The sequence below is a fragment of the Cannabis sativa genome, chromosome 1 (genome assembly GCF_029168945.1).
Source record: "Cannabis sativa cultivar Pink pepper isolate KNU-18-1 chromosome 1, ASM2916894v1, whole genome shotgun sequence".
Lineage (NCBI taxonomy): Eukaryota > Viridiplantae > Streptophyta > Magnoliopsida > Rosales > Cannabaceae > Cannabis > Cannabis sativa.
In genome coordinates this window covers 33,990,463-34,003,929 of record NC_083601.1, presented here as the reverse complement: position 1 = coordinate 34,003,929, position 13,467 = coordinate 33,990,463, and the positions used below count along the sequence as shown (strand labels likewise).

The 13,467-nt window shown below is 32.2% G+C and overlaps 3 protein-coding genes across 3 annotated transcripts; 2 read left to right on the top strand and 1 right to left on the bottom strand.

Moving 5' to 3' along the window:
- Positions 1 to 4: 4 nt before the first annotated feature.
- LOC115706252 (DNA-directed RNA polymerases II, IV and V subunit 6A) lies at positions 5 to 4,051 on the bottom strand. The gene is made up of 7 exons (XM_030633838.2): positions 3,863 to 4,051; positions 3,115 to 3,276; positions 2,597 to 2,630; positions 2,338 to 2,507; positions 2,191 to 2,242; positions 1,657 to 1,724; positions 5 to 1,537 (listed from the first exon to the last, which is right to left on the bottom strand). Exons 2-7 carry the CDS (start codon positions 3,147 to 3,149, stop codon positions 1,468 to 1,470), a joined length of 429 nt encoding a protein of 142 aa, XP_030489698.1. The 5' UTR covers positions 3,150 to 3,276; positions 3,863 to 4,051; the 3' UTR covers positions 5 to 1,467.
- Positions 4,034 to 9,132, top strand: LOC115704463 (uncharacterized). The gene is made up of 7 exons (XM_061113297.1): positions 4,034 to 7,688; positions 7,798 to 7,845; positions 7,995 to 8,033; positions 8,118 to 8,156; positions 8,266 to 8,433; positions 8,545 to 8,820; positions 8,895 to 9,132. Exons 1-7 carry the CDS (start codon positions 7,290 to 7,292, stop codon positions 9,030 to 9,032), a joined length of 1,107 nt encoding a protein of 368 aa, XP_060969280.1. The 5' UTR covers positions 4,034 to 7,289; the 3' UTR covers positions 9,033 to 9,132.
- Positions 9,051 to 11,995, top strand: LOC133036669 (uncharacterized). Its single transcript, XM_061113305.1, has 3 exons — positions 9,051 to 9,443; positions 9,562 to 10,079; positions 10,167 to 11,995. The coding sequence occupies exons 1-3, from the start codon at positions 9,153 to 9,155 to the stop codon at positions 10,381 to 10,383; spliced, it is 1,026 nt and encodes a 341-aa protein (XP_060969288.1). The 5' UTR covers positions 9,051 to 9,152; the 3' UTR covers positions 10,384 to 11,995.
- The last annotated feature ends 1,472 nt before the right edge of the window (positions 11,996 to 13,467 follow it).

The following is a 13,467-nucleotide window of genomic DNA, read 5'->3' as shown; positions in this document are numbered from 1 at the left end:
AATATCTAAAACTTGATATTTAGTGAATTGATTAATTAAAAATATTATAAAAATATTTTTTTAATTACCAAATAAGCACACTGTTAGTTTTTTTTAAGGAAACTTACAAAAATACTGACTTTTGGTTCAATCTTTACAAAAATACTGCTACACGGCATAAATAACTTTTATACTGTCCTGGCCTATTTTTTCTTTTCTTTTATACTGTAAACACCAAAAAAAAAAAAAAATGAGGCCTCCATCTGTCACACTCACAGATAGAACCACCACAGGAGCACCAGAACAATCGGAAAACAACCATTAATTCCGGTGAGATTGAGAAAAAACAGTGAAATCGACGTCAAATAAATAATCAAGGCAAAACAACTGTAAAACAACACTAAAACAAATTAAACAAAAGAAAAGGAAAAAATGATTAAAAACTAACAATCTTCTGCACAGCCTCAATACCAGATGCAATAGCGGTTATATTTGCAAACCCAGTCTTAGAAAATTGGAATTAAAAAACTACTAAAACAACACAAAAATAAATGTAAAACAATAAGCAGATATAACCACTTAGAAAAATATAAAAGAACCACACACCTCAATTTTTATTTTTTTCTAATGAGCTCGTTAAATGTATTTATAGGAGAACAAAAATAAAAAAAAAATAAAAAACCACAAAATAATCATAGAGAAGTAAGAAAAAATATAATTTATAGCTTCCATCTTCCACACCCACAGATAGAACTACCACACCCACTGGAATTAATGATTGATTTCTGAGTGTTCTCGTGGTGTTGTGATGGTTCTATCCGTGAGTGTGGAAGATGGAGGCTATAAATTACATTTCTTCTTCCTTCTCTATGGTTATTTTGTGGTTATTTTTTTTATTTTGGTTCGCCTAAAAAATACATTTGACGAGCTCACTAGAAAAAAAGTTTTAAGGTGTGTGGTTCTTTTTTGCTTTTCTAAGTAGTTATGTCTGCTTATTATTTTACATTTGTTTTTGTGTTGTTTTAGTAATTTTTTTATTCTGATTTTTTAAGATTAGACTTACAAATATAACTGCTATTGCATTGAATATTGAGTCTGTGCAAAATATTTTTTAATTTTTTTTAATCATATTTTTCTTTCTTTTGTTTGATTTGTTTTAATGTTGTTTCACAATTATTTTACATTTATTTTGTCATGATTATTTATTTGACGTCGATTTCACTTTTTTTTTTTTCAATCACACTGAAATTAATGGATATTTTCTAATTGTTATGGTATTCTTGTATAGATTTTGTCGGTAGGTGTAGAAGATGGAGGCCTGATTTTTTTTTTGATGTTTAAATATAATTTTTCCCTAGTCATTAGCATATTCATCATCAGATTTGACAAGTACAAAAGATAAATTCTAAGCACCAAAATGTTCAAATCCATATAAAAACTTTCAGAAAATTCCTAATGATACAGATCTCCATGACCAAGTGAGTAGCTTCAATCACCACCAACCTGCCTCTTCCATGAGTCCTCCACAATCAGTTCATCAACACCCCAGTCCTCATAACTGCAGTCATAAAACAAACAAGTTAGTTTATTTTTGAAACCCGAACAGTCGAAAAGCACTAGACATGCACGCAGTCGAAACTCCAACAATGTCTACTAAAAGTAGGTCGCAGGCCTCACCTCCCATCAGGCAGGTAACGGCGAATGGTGAAGGGAATCTTCCGCTGCCGAAGCTCCTTCATAGCAATCTAAAAGATAGAATTTTAATTTTTAATGCATATGACTGCAACTGCAGATTATATAGGTCAAAAATGGATAAATAGCGTTATAAGTACTTAAAATTTCAAGTTTATTAGTGGCATAAAATCAATATTTATTTTTAGCGGCATAAGTACCCCATATTTGTAATACTGTAATTTTTTTCTAATTTCGTTAGTACAAACTCTGTTATTGTCTTAAACAGAGCACATATAAGGCTCAAATTCTAGGTCATTGGATTTAGACAGAAACATATAGTATCAGTTACTTCCAAATGTTCTTTTAATAAATACAAAAAGGAGTATGTACCGATGAAACTAGAAGAAAATTATAATTTTACAAACATTGAGTACTTATGCCTCTAAAAATAAACATTGGGTTGGATACTTATACCGCTATTTACCCGTCAATAATTAAATATTCAGAAAAAACAACAAACATGGTGCAGAGTCCTACCTCAAGTGGATCTGTTTCACCTTCCAACTCAACCATCACTGGTGCATTCATGCTGAAGATCACAAAACAAAATAACAAACACGGTAAACTATCAACTAATTACCCTTAAAAAACAGCAACACTTAGGTTTTAAGATAAAATTCATACCTGATCTGCAAGGCACGCGTGCCCAAGATTCTTGCCCGTTCATACTTCGTCATGAATTTCGAAGTTCTACGAGGACGTTCGACAGCTTCTGTTTCTTCTTTTTCCTCAGTTTCAATGGCGTCCCCAGGAAGGTCATCAGTAGCATTCTCTACATCATCCTCTGCACCTTCCTGTACACTCCTCCATATTAATACAAACAATGGCTTCTAGTTTGAAAAAAAAAAACAAGACAACCAAATAACAAAAACTAAGTTCTTACTTCAATTTCAGGTTCTGGGGGCTCATCCTCGTAACTGCATAAATCAAAATCATAAAATTCTGTAACTGTAATGAAAATAATTGAATACAGAGAGAGAGAGAGAGAGTTTGTTTAACATTAAATCACTACTTTTGTCAAATGCTCAAGTACCAATATTCATTCTGGTCTAAGCTAAAGACCTTTTGGCACAAAATTATTGCATATGTGACTGAAATTAGTGAACTTTTTTCTGAATGAACACACACATGGTAAATGCAAAACATCATAGCATAGTTCAAGATTTACATAACTACTATCAAAGACTGAACTTGTAGTTGTGAGATTCAAACTTTCTAATCCGCACCCCAACCAAATATAAAGTTTCGATCATTAAATTCAAAGCCTGTGTTTAGGGTTTGTAATGAAACTAGGTCTAAATAAATCAAGTTAAAATAGCTCTAAAAGATTCGATTCGTTGAATTAGTTTGTTCTCAGATCAGATGATGTTATATATTTGAAGAAAGAAAGAGAGAAATAACCCCATATCGACTTCGTTGTAATCATCGTCGGCCATGTGGACTTAAAGAGTTTTGATTATATAGACACGCTTAGGGTTCGATCGTCTGCGAGTGGGGAGTTTCCGTCTTCTTCGATATAATCACGATTCCAAAACAAGGTTATTCAGTGTATAAGAAATTGTTCTGTAAGGACAAAAAACAAAAATCATAGTCAAATAAAAGGGATCCAAAACCCAAAACATAAAATTTGTGTGAAAATCTGCAAAATTAAACAACATAAAAATCCAAATTCCAGTCTCGCCGATGAAAGTACGTGCAAGGGATCCAAAAGAAAAGAACTGAAAGCCAAGAAAGCACTCCTCGATCAGAAAACGAAACTGGGTCTGATTCGTTTTTAATCGATTTTCGACTTAGGTGATTAGGTCTGAAGAAATTTTGGAAAAATTGGAGTAACATTATGAAGAATAACTCTATATTTTAATATTTTAGCTAAAAAAAAATAAAGAATTGCCCTTAGGGATGTTCTTAATTGTCACTATTTGTAGTTAAAACAATTCCAATTCAAATTGCCTAGCTTAGCTATAGAATCACTTCATCATCAACACCAATACATATAGTACATATATAATCATCCCAAACTTATAAATATAAAATAAAAATATATGTAAGTAAGAACAGTACAAATAGCATCGAAATGAGATTGTATCACAAAGCAAAATCAGAAAATTATGCAAGTTTGGGAAGTGAGTGAAGTAAGTATATGTAGTACCTGAAGTAATTGTGTTAACCAGCCAATGATTGAAACGGAATTCCTACTCTCCTCCGATCTCCGATCAGAACGAGGTTGATTATATTTCTAGGGTTTACAGAGAGAATCGAAGAAAAGCCAGAGAGAGATTGAGTAAGGGTTTACAGAGCAAAGAACAATGTCACTAAGTAACTGTGCTTGGGCTTGGGCTTGGGCCTGTCTTCTCACATTGGGCTAATAATATTTAAAGGGAAAATTACATTGGGACACGTTTTTTTCCATTTATTTCTAATAATACCGTTTATCTTTAAATTATTAAGTTTACCGTCAGTTTTACCGTTTTTGATTTTTATACCATTTCTTTATTTTTTGGCTTCTTCAACACGCTTAGTGGATGAGAGGGGCTGACGTCAGTGTCAGTTGAAATGTGATAGGCGTCTTATCAGCGTGGGCGCGTGGGCACGTTTCACTTTTTGAATTTTTTTAAATTTTTACCCAAAAGGTGGGTTGTAAACCCAAACCGCCTATATGCCTATCAATATAAGTGTTATTTCCATTTTTTCCCAACTTCATTTCTTTTCTCTAAACGTTTAGTAATGGTGAAAACACGTTCGTCTATATCTCCATCCGCGTCCTCCAAGGCGATGAATCCGAAGAACAAATCAAAAGAAACAATGTCCGAGGGTAGTGATAGTGGAGAGTCTGAGCTTTCTTCGAAGAGGAAGAGGAACAATGTTGGGTCTAAGAAGGGGAAACATGCAGATCGTCCGTTGAAAAAGATGAAGCAAGTGATTGAAGAAGACGATGTTGAATATGATAGTGACGATTTGGAGATTGGAGTTCCAGATAGTATTAAGGTATATATATTTTATATTTTGTTGTAATTTTTTTGGTTTATTGTCTGATTTAATATTCTGGTTTTGATGGATTTTATGGTTTACGGATTTGTTTTTGGATTTTTGTTCTTTTTTTTCGGTTTTCAATTTAAGTTATTGCATGTGTGTTATTTTTTTCCTTTTGATGTTTTTTAGTTGTGTTTAGGGTTTTCTATGGTTTTTTTATTGTTTTTTTATTGTTCAATAAATTTTAGTATATACATTTCAAATATTAATTTGTTTTTAGTGATTATTATGTTTTCGGTTATTTAGGGTTTACAGTTTGCATATATAATTTTTATTTTATTGTAATTTTTTTAGTCTATTTGTTGTTTTTAATTTTTGTTTTGATGGATTTATGGGTTACGGTTTTTATTAGAAATGTATGTATTCTTTTTTGGAAAACGTAACCGTTGAGTGGAAGTGTTTGTCGATGAAAGTTATGATTAATTTGATTTCTTGAAATTTGATCATATCCAACGAAACCAATTTTTTGAAAAAATATCATGAACTGTGATGGCCATGAGTTTTATTTTGGCGAAAGGAATATCATGAACTGTGTTTGTATCTTTTCTTGTTTTTTGTTTTGACGAAAGGAATATTTTCTTGGTTTCTAATAACTTAGTTGGTTATGAAACCGAAACGATTGTTAAACAAGAACTTCTAATATTATGACAGCTTCTATTGTAACAAAAGGGTTTATCGGAAAGTTTAAACACCAAAGATTAATTGAAAGGCTTTTGAGCAATTCTGTTTTTCAGTTGATAAAATATGTCAAATTATAGCTTGACCCAAAATGTTATATTTTTCTCCCCTTATCGTACATGTTGATAAACAATGAGAATAGAGAGTAGACAGTGAGTGAAATAGAGCCATAAGAAGAGTGTTGCTAGTATTTCTAATCATGTATACTGTTTAAGTGTTGTAATTAACTAATTATCAAGTTGTTAAGACATTACATATATTTATCTTTAAAAAAAGAACTCAGAAATTTTGTATAGATTGTGCAACTAATTGCATTGTTAGGAACTTGTTTTGAATGTGATGATCATGATAATCAATATTGGGATCAAGACCCACGAGTTTTTGTTTTTTCTTCTCAGAGTTATATAATTTTGCTTGTATTATTGTTTTGTTTTTTTTTTTTTGGGAATTTTGTTAGAATATATTTTTTTTTATTTGAGAATGGAAATGGGTTAAATATGTATTGGTGTATTCACTTTATAAGTTTGATTTTCCCATTTTGAAATGTTTTGGACTATTTTGTTTGTGTGTTGTAGTTGTGGTAGAATGTATATACGTTTTAGTTTATAGTCAAAAAAGTGCTTTTTTAGTGTTATTTCTGTTATAGTTTAGTTTTACAGAATCTTTATGTTGCTTTTTATTTGGGATTTTTGGGTGTTTTATTTCTGGTAGAATGTATATACGTGTTAGTTTATAGTCAAAAAAATGCTTCTTTAGTGTTATTTTTGTTATAGTTTAGTTTACAGTATCTTTATGTTGATTTATGTGTTTATTTATTTTTGTAGGAGTGGGAGCAATATTTTAAACCTGAGAGTCGTGTTAAGGGTAAGATGATTTTCTTCCCTAATACATTGGAGAACAAAGTGATTGCAAATATCAATGCTAAGTTGAGCCCTGAACAAATTAGGCTTTTTCGTAAATCATGTTTTGGTCATTTGTTAGACATGAAACCAATTTTATATCAACCTCAGTTAATACATAATGCTCTACTTAGGGAGGTACATCAAAAAAATGAGAAGGAGATGTGGTTTAAGTTTGGGTGTGAAAATTTTAGGTTTAGTTTGGCTGAGTTTGCGGTCATAACTGGTTTACTGTGTAATGGTGATAATGATATGAAAAAGTATGCAAAAAGGGAGAATGCATTTGTTGATAAGTATTTTTTTCGAGCAGCAAGTCACTCATGGTGCGGTTGAACAAAGATTTATGTTTAGTGAGTTCAAGAGTGATGAGTATGCTGTTAAAATGGCAATTTTGTACCTTCTTACCAATGGGTTGATTTGTAGTCCTGCTGTAAAAAAAGTTTCTGATGAGTTGATGAATATTGTGGGGCTTGGTGAATACGATAGTTTCCCTTGGGGGAAAATTGTTTTTGATCTTACATTGCACAATTTGATGATTGCTTTGAGGGGCAGAAAAAGAACAGATCTGTCTGATGATTCATGTGGTAAGGGAAAAGCTAAGGTGAAACGCAAACAGACGAAAGAAAATAGTAAAACATACAAGTTACCTGGTTTCCCTTATGCATTTATGGTCTGGTTGTATGAAACTATTCCGTTATGTCTTAAGGCATCTATATGCCAATATGATGCTTCGCAAGAGTATAGGATTTGTAGGTGGTCAAGTACTGGAAATCCTAACTCTGGGGAGCTGGATAGGAAAATTTTAATGTCATCAAAGGTAAATAAGTATTTATTAAAATTATGTAGTTGTTTCTGTTTATTGGTGTGATATATTTTTTGTAAACTTATCTGCTTACTTTTTCTCGTTTTTTACTTTTTTATTTGTAGCTGAAAGCTCAAGCTATTCTCCCCACTGATGTTGAAAGGAAGATGATGAAACTTGAAGGTTTTGATTTCCCCGTGTTGGAAACTTCTGAAGATGATTTTGATGATGAGCCATTACAAAGGAAGCATTATGAGAAAGGTGACCCATCTGGTATACAGAGAAGTTATGGTGTGGGGAAATCTGATCTAGTAGAGTTAAAGAACAATGTGAAGATGCTTGTTGGTAATCAAACAAAATTTGATGAGTCTTTGAGTTTGTTGAGTACTGAGATGAAGTGTAGTGTTAAGGAATGTGAGTTGAATATGAAGTCTTATATCGATGCAAAAATTGATGGAAGTTTGAAGTTTTATTTGGACATGAAGTTCAATGAGTTGAGAAATTGCTTTTTAAGTGGAAATGATGGTGGAAATGTTGTAGTGAGCGATGAGGATACTTTTAATATGGTATGTGTTTAAGATTATTTTTATTTGATAGTGTGTATTTTTTATTTATTGAGTATGTGATTAGTTATAATGCTGTGTTTTTATTGTGTGTATTGTATTTTATTTTCAGAATGATGATGACCTTGTTTTGACAAATGAAGAAGAGCCAGTTGTGGAGGTAATTCTAGTTAATTAAGAAACTATTATGTTTACTGTTTTTTAATTAGTTGTTAGATTAATTATTGGGTTTTATGTAAACTGTTTTTGTGTAAACTGTTTTGATTATTTTTGATAATATTTGTAATATAAAGTTAAACTTTTGTTTAGGTTGAAAAAGCTGGAGATGAAATGTTGGTAGATAATAAGGTAACTTTTTTAAATTTTAATATTGATGTAAATTATTAGGATTATTTTTATTATTTTTGTAGTGTAATGTGAAATTATATACAGGTTGAGGAAGTTTTAGATGTTACGAATATAGAGAATAAGGTAACTTTTTTTTTTTTTTTATGTTTTTATTGTAGTTTTTGTTTTGTTGTTTACTTGTTATATTTAGAAATCAGTAACATTTTGGTTTATGATTTGTTTTTTATTGTAGAATGATGGTGGTAGTCAGCCTACTTTTGATATAATGTGTTTTATTACATCCCAACCTGGTGATGAGAAAGGGGATGATGACAAGAAAGAAGTGGTTGATGATGATCATGAGATGTTCAAGAACGGATCTAACAAGTTAAGGGAAGATGATAATGATGGCGATGACAAGGTTATATTTTGTGTTTTATTTATATATTTTGGTATGTGAGTTATATATATATATTTGCATATTGATAATTTATTTTTTTATTTTTTTATTTTTTTATTTTGTTTTTTGCAGGGTATTGGTGGTGATGGGGTTGGTGCCAAGGAAGTTAAAGGTGGAGGTAATGTTGGTGGATCTAGTGGTGGAGTGAGTGCTGGGGAGTCAGCTGTCAAAGAAGGCAAGGAGGTAGTTAGTGTAAATGAGAAGGTTGCTGATGATGAGATGATTTATGAAGAAACTAAAGAGTTTACTGGTGCAACTGAAAAGTTGGGTGATAGTCAAGGTACAGAGGATAGTATAACACTATCTGCTTTAGAGAAGATCAATGATATTGAGGAAACAATTGCAAAGGTATTTTTATGTTCGTGTTTGGTAATTGTTATGGATTATTAGGTTGTTTTTTTTTAACTGTTTTTTTTTTGTAGGGTAAGGTGTTGCACAAAGAAGTAATGGCTTCTAATCAGAGGAATATTGCAAAGGTTTCATGTTTTAAATGTTTAATTATTATCTACCAACATTTATTTTTTAATTTTGTTTATGTACTTATTATTGAAACTTTTTAGTTTATTTTTATTATTACTATTTTTATTTTTAAAATTTGTGTTTGTTGTGTTTGTTGGTAGGATTTGAATGTAGAGTTTACGCCCAAGGTTGTTAAAAGGGCTGCGAAGCCTGGATCTGTAATGAAGAGTCCTTACACAACAAATTTTGGTTCGGCCAGCAGTGGTAAACCAACTGGTGAAGTGTATGGATTGTTTCCATTTTCAAATGGATTGATGGCCATGCCAGATGAGCTTCAAGTTAAATCATTTGAGCAATGGTTCAAGGCTGGTTTCAATGATAAAAACAAATTGAAGAAGTTCAAACAAGAGGATCGAGTATTGAAGGTGCCATTAGATTTTGTTGTTGTGAAGGTTAACGATAAAATGTGGTTTTACGATCTGAGAACCCCGGGGAGAAATTTATCATGTTCGGTTAGTATTTTTTTCTTATGATATATTGATGGGAGTTTTGTTTTTTTTATGTTTGTGTTTGAGTTTTCATTTATTTGTTTATAATTTATGTTTTTTTTTTATGTTATACGTTATGCAGCATATTGATGTGTGCTTTTATTACTTGAGGAAGCAAATTAAGTATGACAAAAGTGTGAGGGTTGCTGCCAGCACCACTGATTGTTTTTTTGCAGCCCATATATTTGATTTGTACAATAAGTTTTGTGCAAATGATGAGGATATTAATTCTGTTCCTCGGGGCACTAAGGCAGCTGCGTATATTGCGGGATTTGGCTTGTTGTGTGGTAAACCATGGTTCGTTTTAGATTTCATGCTATTTCCGGTCAATGTAATGGCTTTGGCACATTGGATTTTGTGCGTCTTTGACATCAAGATGAGATGTCTTAAGGTGTGCAATTCTTTGAGGCGTGGAAAGTTTAAGGACAGTCGCAGTTTTGTGAATGCATTTGCTGTTATTTTGCCGATTTTATTGTCTCATGTGGATTTCTATGGTCGGAGGTCTGATATTGACAAGAGCACTAAGTATTTTCAGGGAGTGAAGGATACATATCCATTGGAAATTGTTTTTATAGATAAATTGCCTCAACAAGATCAGTGGTAACTATATTGTATATTTTTTATTTTTTTTATTAACATTTTAGTTTACGATGGTTCTGACTGTTATTTTTATTCTTTATTTTGTAGTGACTGCGGTGTATTCGTTATAAAGTATGCTGAATACTTTATACATGAAATGATCAACAATGTCCCCAAAACTTTGAATATGGATTTCGTCCGAAAGAAGATGTGCGTTGAGCTTTTTGTGCATGCTATGAAGAAGGAGTTGAATGGATATGAATCTGGTTCAGAGTTTACTGGGAAGATGCCCAAAGCTACTAGGGGAGCTTTGAAGATTGGATGATTAGTGTTACAATTACTATCGTTTAGTTTAGACTGTTATTTTGTGGTTTCCTGATGTTTTGTAATTAGCACTTGTAGTATTTTGCAAACTTTAACATGTAGTTTTTGGTTTTATGTAACTGTTGTGTGTGCAAGTTTTCTTTTGGGTTGGAACACTTAATTAGGTGGTATACGGACCTTGTATGTTGTGGAACATTATTTTGTGTAAATGAAACTTTTGTGTACTTAAGAAACTAATTAGTTTACTTTTTCAATTGATGATTAGTTTTCTTTTTTCAATTGATGATCAATCTAATTAAAATGGATTTTTTTTTTCAGGAAACAAATCACTATCATCAGATATTTTTCTTGTTTACATATCGATATGAGAGGGTAACAGGTACATTTTTTTTTTATAATTGGTGTGAGGATACGAATAGGTAATAGATATATTAATTTTTTTTATTTTTTATTTTTTAAAAAATTGCATATTAATTTTCATTTGAAGATCATTATAAGAAAATATAAAACCTGAAATGGATGGATATGGGTAACATGTTTGTTTATTTTTTTGACATGTTTTTGTTTTTGTAAAATCAGAGGAACCATTATGTTCATAATAGTCCAAGACATAGTACTAATGTAGTACTTATTACTGTAAGTATCAAATGTTGTGAAAAAATGCTATTTTTTTTTTAAGTACTGATGTTCTTTCTCTTTCGGGTTGGCTTTGGAACTGGTTCATTTTTGCACGATCTTTTGTTGTGTCCTTTTTGGTTGCATGATCCACATTTGACCTGTGTTTTTGTTTCCAGCACACCTTTGTACCTTTGTTTTTTTGGCCGCCCTGCTGGCCTCTTGTGTGTTGGGGGTAGAACAATCATATCTTTTATATGATCCGGTATATCCCAAGTTGTAGAATCTGCTAGTGGGAAGATATTATCTTCATATGTTGACAAAAAAGCCTTTTTTGTGTAGTAGTAAGAGCAGTAGCTGTAGCATGATAGATTCCTTTTGGTTAACACAGCCATTGCATGTGAGCAATGCATTTCATCATATTCAAATTTCTGACAGCTGCATGTTTTTTTTTTCCAGTATTACTATGTATGAGTCGGTACAATCATGTACTTTGTATACAATCATGTTTGATGTTTCCACCTGTGAAAGTAGTTATATTTAGTTACATTATTGATTGCATATAAAAAAAAAATTAAGCATGTTTATTGGTATACAAACGAGTTTGATTTTTGTTATGCAGCAATAGACTAATAAGTTTATTTAATAACTGTATGAGTGTAATAAAGTGCAAAAATAAACCAATACGTCTATTTTATATAAATATGGAATAATTTTTATAAGGCAGATATGTTACCTTGTACTTTAAGCTCATATCTCGCTCTTTTCGTAGACTTTTCTCTGGTTTTTGTGCCAAGTATGTGAATGTAGACAATGCTCTATTTTTGTTGTCCCAATACCATTTTTGGACCAAAGAGTGAAGACATTCTAGTAAAGTTGCTATTGGTAACTCTCTTACTTCTTTGAGTGCTGCATTCACAGATTCTGCGATGTTCGATGTCATTGTTTTGTATCGCCTGTTTTGGCTGTATAACCTTGTCCACTTACTGTTTCCAACTTCGTTTACCAGATAGTCTCTTATGCCGCTATGAATATTGTCTAAATCTCTCATATTTTTTTCATATTCAGCAGCATTGTAAGCTTTGGAAGCACCATTGAATGCATTTCTGAGTTCATCTCCACCTTTTTTGAACTTGGTCTTGATATTCTTTAGCAAGTGGTAGCAACAAACTCCATGCATGAGGTTTGGGAAGTTTGTATTTGCTGCTTTCGCAATACTTTCATGTCTATCTGAAATAATGCACTGCCCTTCTCTCTCATTGTATGATTCTTTTAGTTTGCTGAAGAACCAGTTCCATGAAGTGTCATTCTCAGAGTCTACTATTGCAAATGCTAGTGGAAATATGTGTCTATTTGCATTTTGTGCACTAGCTATTAACAATGTTCCACCATGTTGATTTTTTAAGAAAGTACCATCCGTGACTATTATTGGATTGCAGTGTTGCCAACCTTTGATGGAAGCACCTATTGCGAAGTATAGGTATTTGAAGTGGCCATTCTCGTCTGTGACAAGGTCTGTGATTGTTCCTGTAATTCAATAAACTATTTAGTATATTATATTTTTTATAGTTTTGTTTGGAAAAATTGGTTTTAGGGTTATGAAGTAGTACCTGGGTTGCATTTTTCCATCATGTACAAGATTCTTGGTATTTCAGAGTACGATTCGTGTGGACAGCGTCTTGCATCTACAATAGCCTTTTCTCTAGCCCTCCATGCTTTTTGGTAAGATATGGAGACACTATCGTCATCTGCCATGTCATCCACTATTTCATTTGGTGTGTAGTCTCTCTTTGGGTTTACAAATTTGGTTCTTATTACACTACCAATCAGGTTGCTTGTTGCATTAGGGTGGTCTACAGATGTGACATCTAATGAGCATGTATGAGAATGCTGAATCTTTCTGATTTTGAACATGTTTGTTTTTCCATGTTTTGATGCCAAGAAACTCCATTTACAATTTTCATCGATGCAAACTAGCTTGTAGTCAAGTTTGGAGGATCTTTTTACCTTGAAGGGCTGATTTCTTCTTATTGAGTATAGGCTGACAGCATTTTGTAGTGTTTCTTTGTTTGAAAAAACTTGTCCAACAAATATGTTATCAACATGAGGATCTGAGATCACCTGACTTGTTGCTTGCTGGCTTGTTTCAATTGCATTTTCAACTTGATTGATTACAAAGTCTGCCATGTTTTGTGCATACTCTGTCCTTGTAGGTATAGGCTGTGTGATTTGCATTGTATGTTCAGAGTAGTCATGATTGATGGAGCTGCTACCAATGTTTTCTGGTGGAATGGCTGCTGAAAGGTTTACCATCATAGGGTATTTGGTCTCATCATCATCTTTTTTTCTGATTTGTTCATAAAATCTGCAGCCATTGTCATCTGTAATCTTCATGGGTGGTATTCCTGATTTAATTTGGAATTGAACATCAATGTTTTGTTTACTTCTGTCCAAACCCAAAGTAGAACAT

Coding starts and splice junctions, on each gene's coding strand:
- LOC115706252 (XM_030633838.2), bottom strand. CDS start 3,149: ATGGCCGACGATGATTACAACGAAGTCGATATGGG. Junction 2,243..2,337: donor ACGCGTGCCTTGCAGATCAG/GTATGAATTTTA, acceptor TGTGATCTTCAG/CATGAATGCACCAGTGATGG. Junction 1,725..2,190: donor GTGAAACAGATCCACTTGAG/GTAGGACTCTGC, acceptor TCTATCTTTTAG/ATTGCTATGAAGGAGCTTCG.
- LOC115704463 (XM_061113297.1), top strand. CDS start 7,290: ATGATGAAACTTGAAGGTTTTGATTTCCCCGTGTTGGAAACTTCTGAA. Junction 7,689..7,797: donor ATGAGGATACTTTTAATATG/GTATGTGTTTAA, acceptor TTTTATTTTCAG/AATGATGATGACCTTGTTTT. Junction 8,434..8,544: donor ATAATGATGGCGATGACAAG/GTTATATTTTGT, acceptor TGTTTTTTGCAG/GGTATTGGTGGTGATGGGGT.
- LOC133036669 (XM_061113305.1), top strand. CDS start 9,153: ATGAAGAGTCCTTACACAACAAATTTTGGTTCGGCCAGCAGTGGTAAA. Junction 9,444..9,561: donor GGAGAAATTTATCATGTTCG/GTTAGTATTTTT, acceptor TACGTTATGCAG/CATATTGATGTGTGCTTTTA. Junction 10,080..10,166: donor TTGCCTCAACAAGATCAGTG/GTAACTATATTG, acceptor TTTATTTTGTAG/TGACTGCGGTGTATTCGTTA.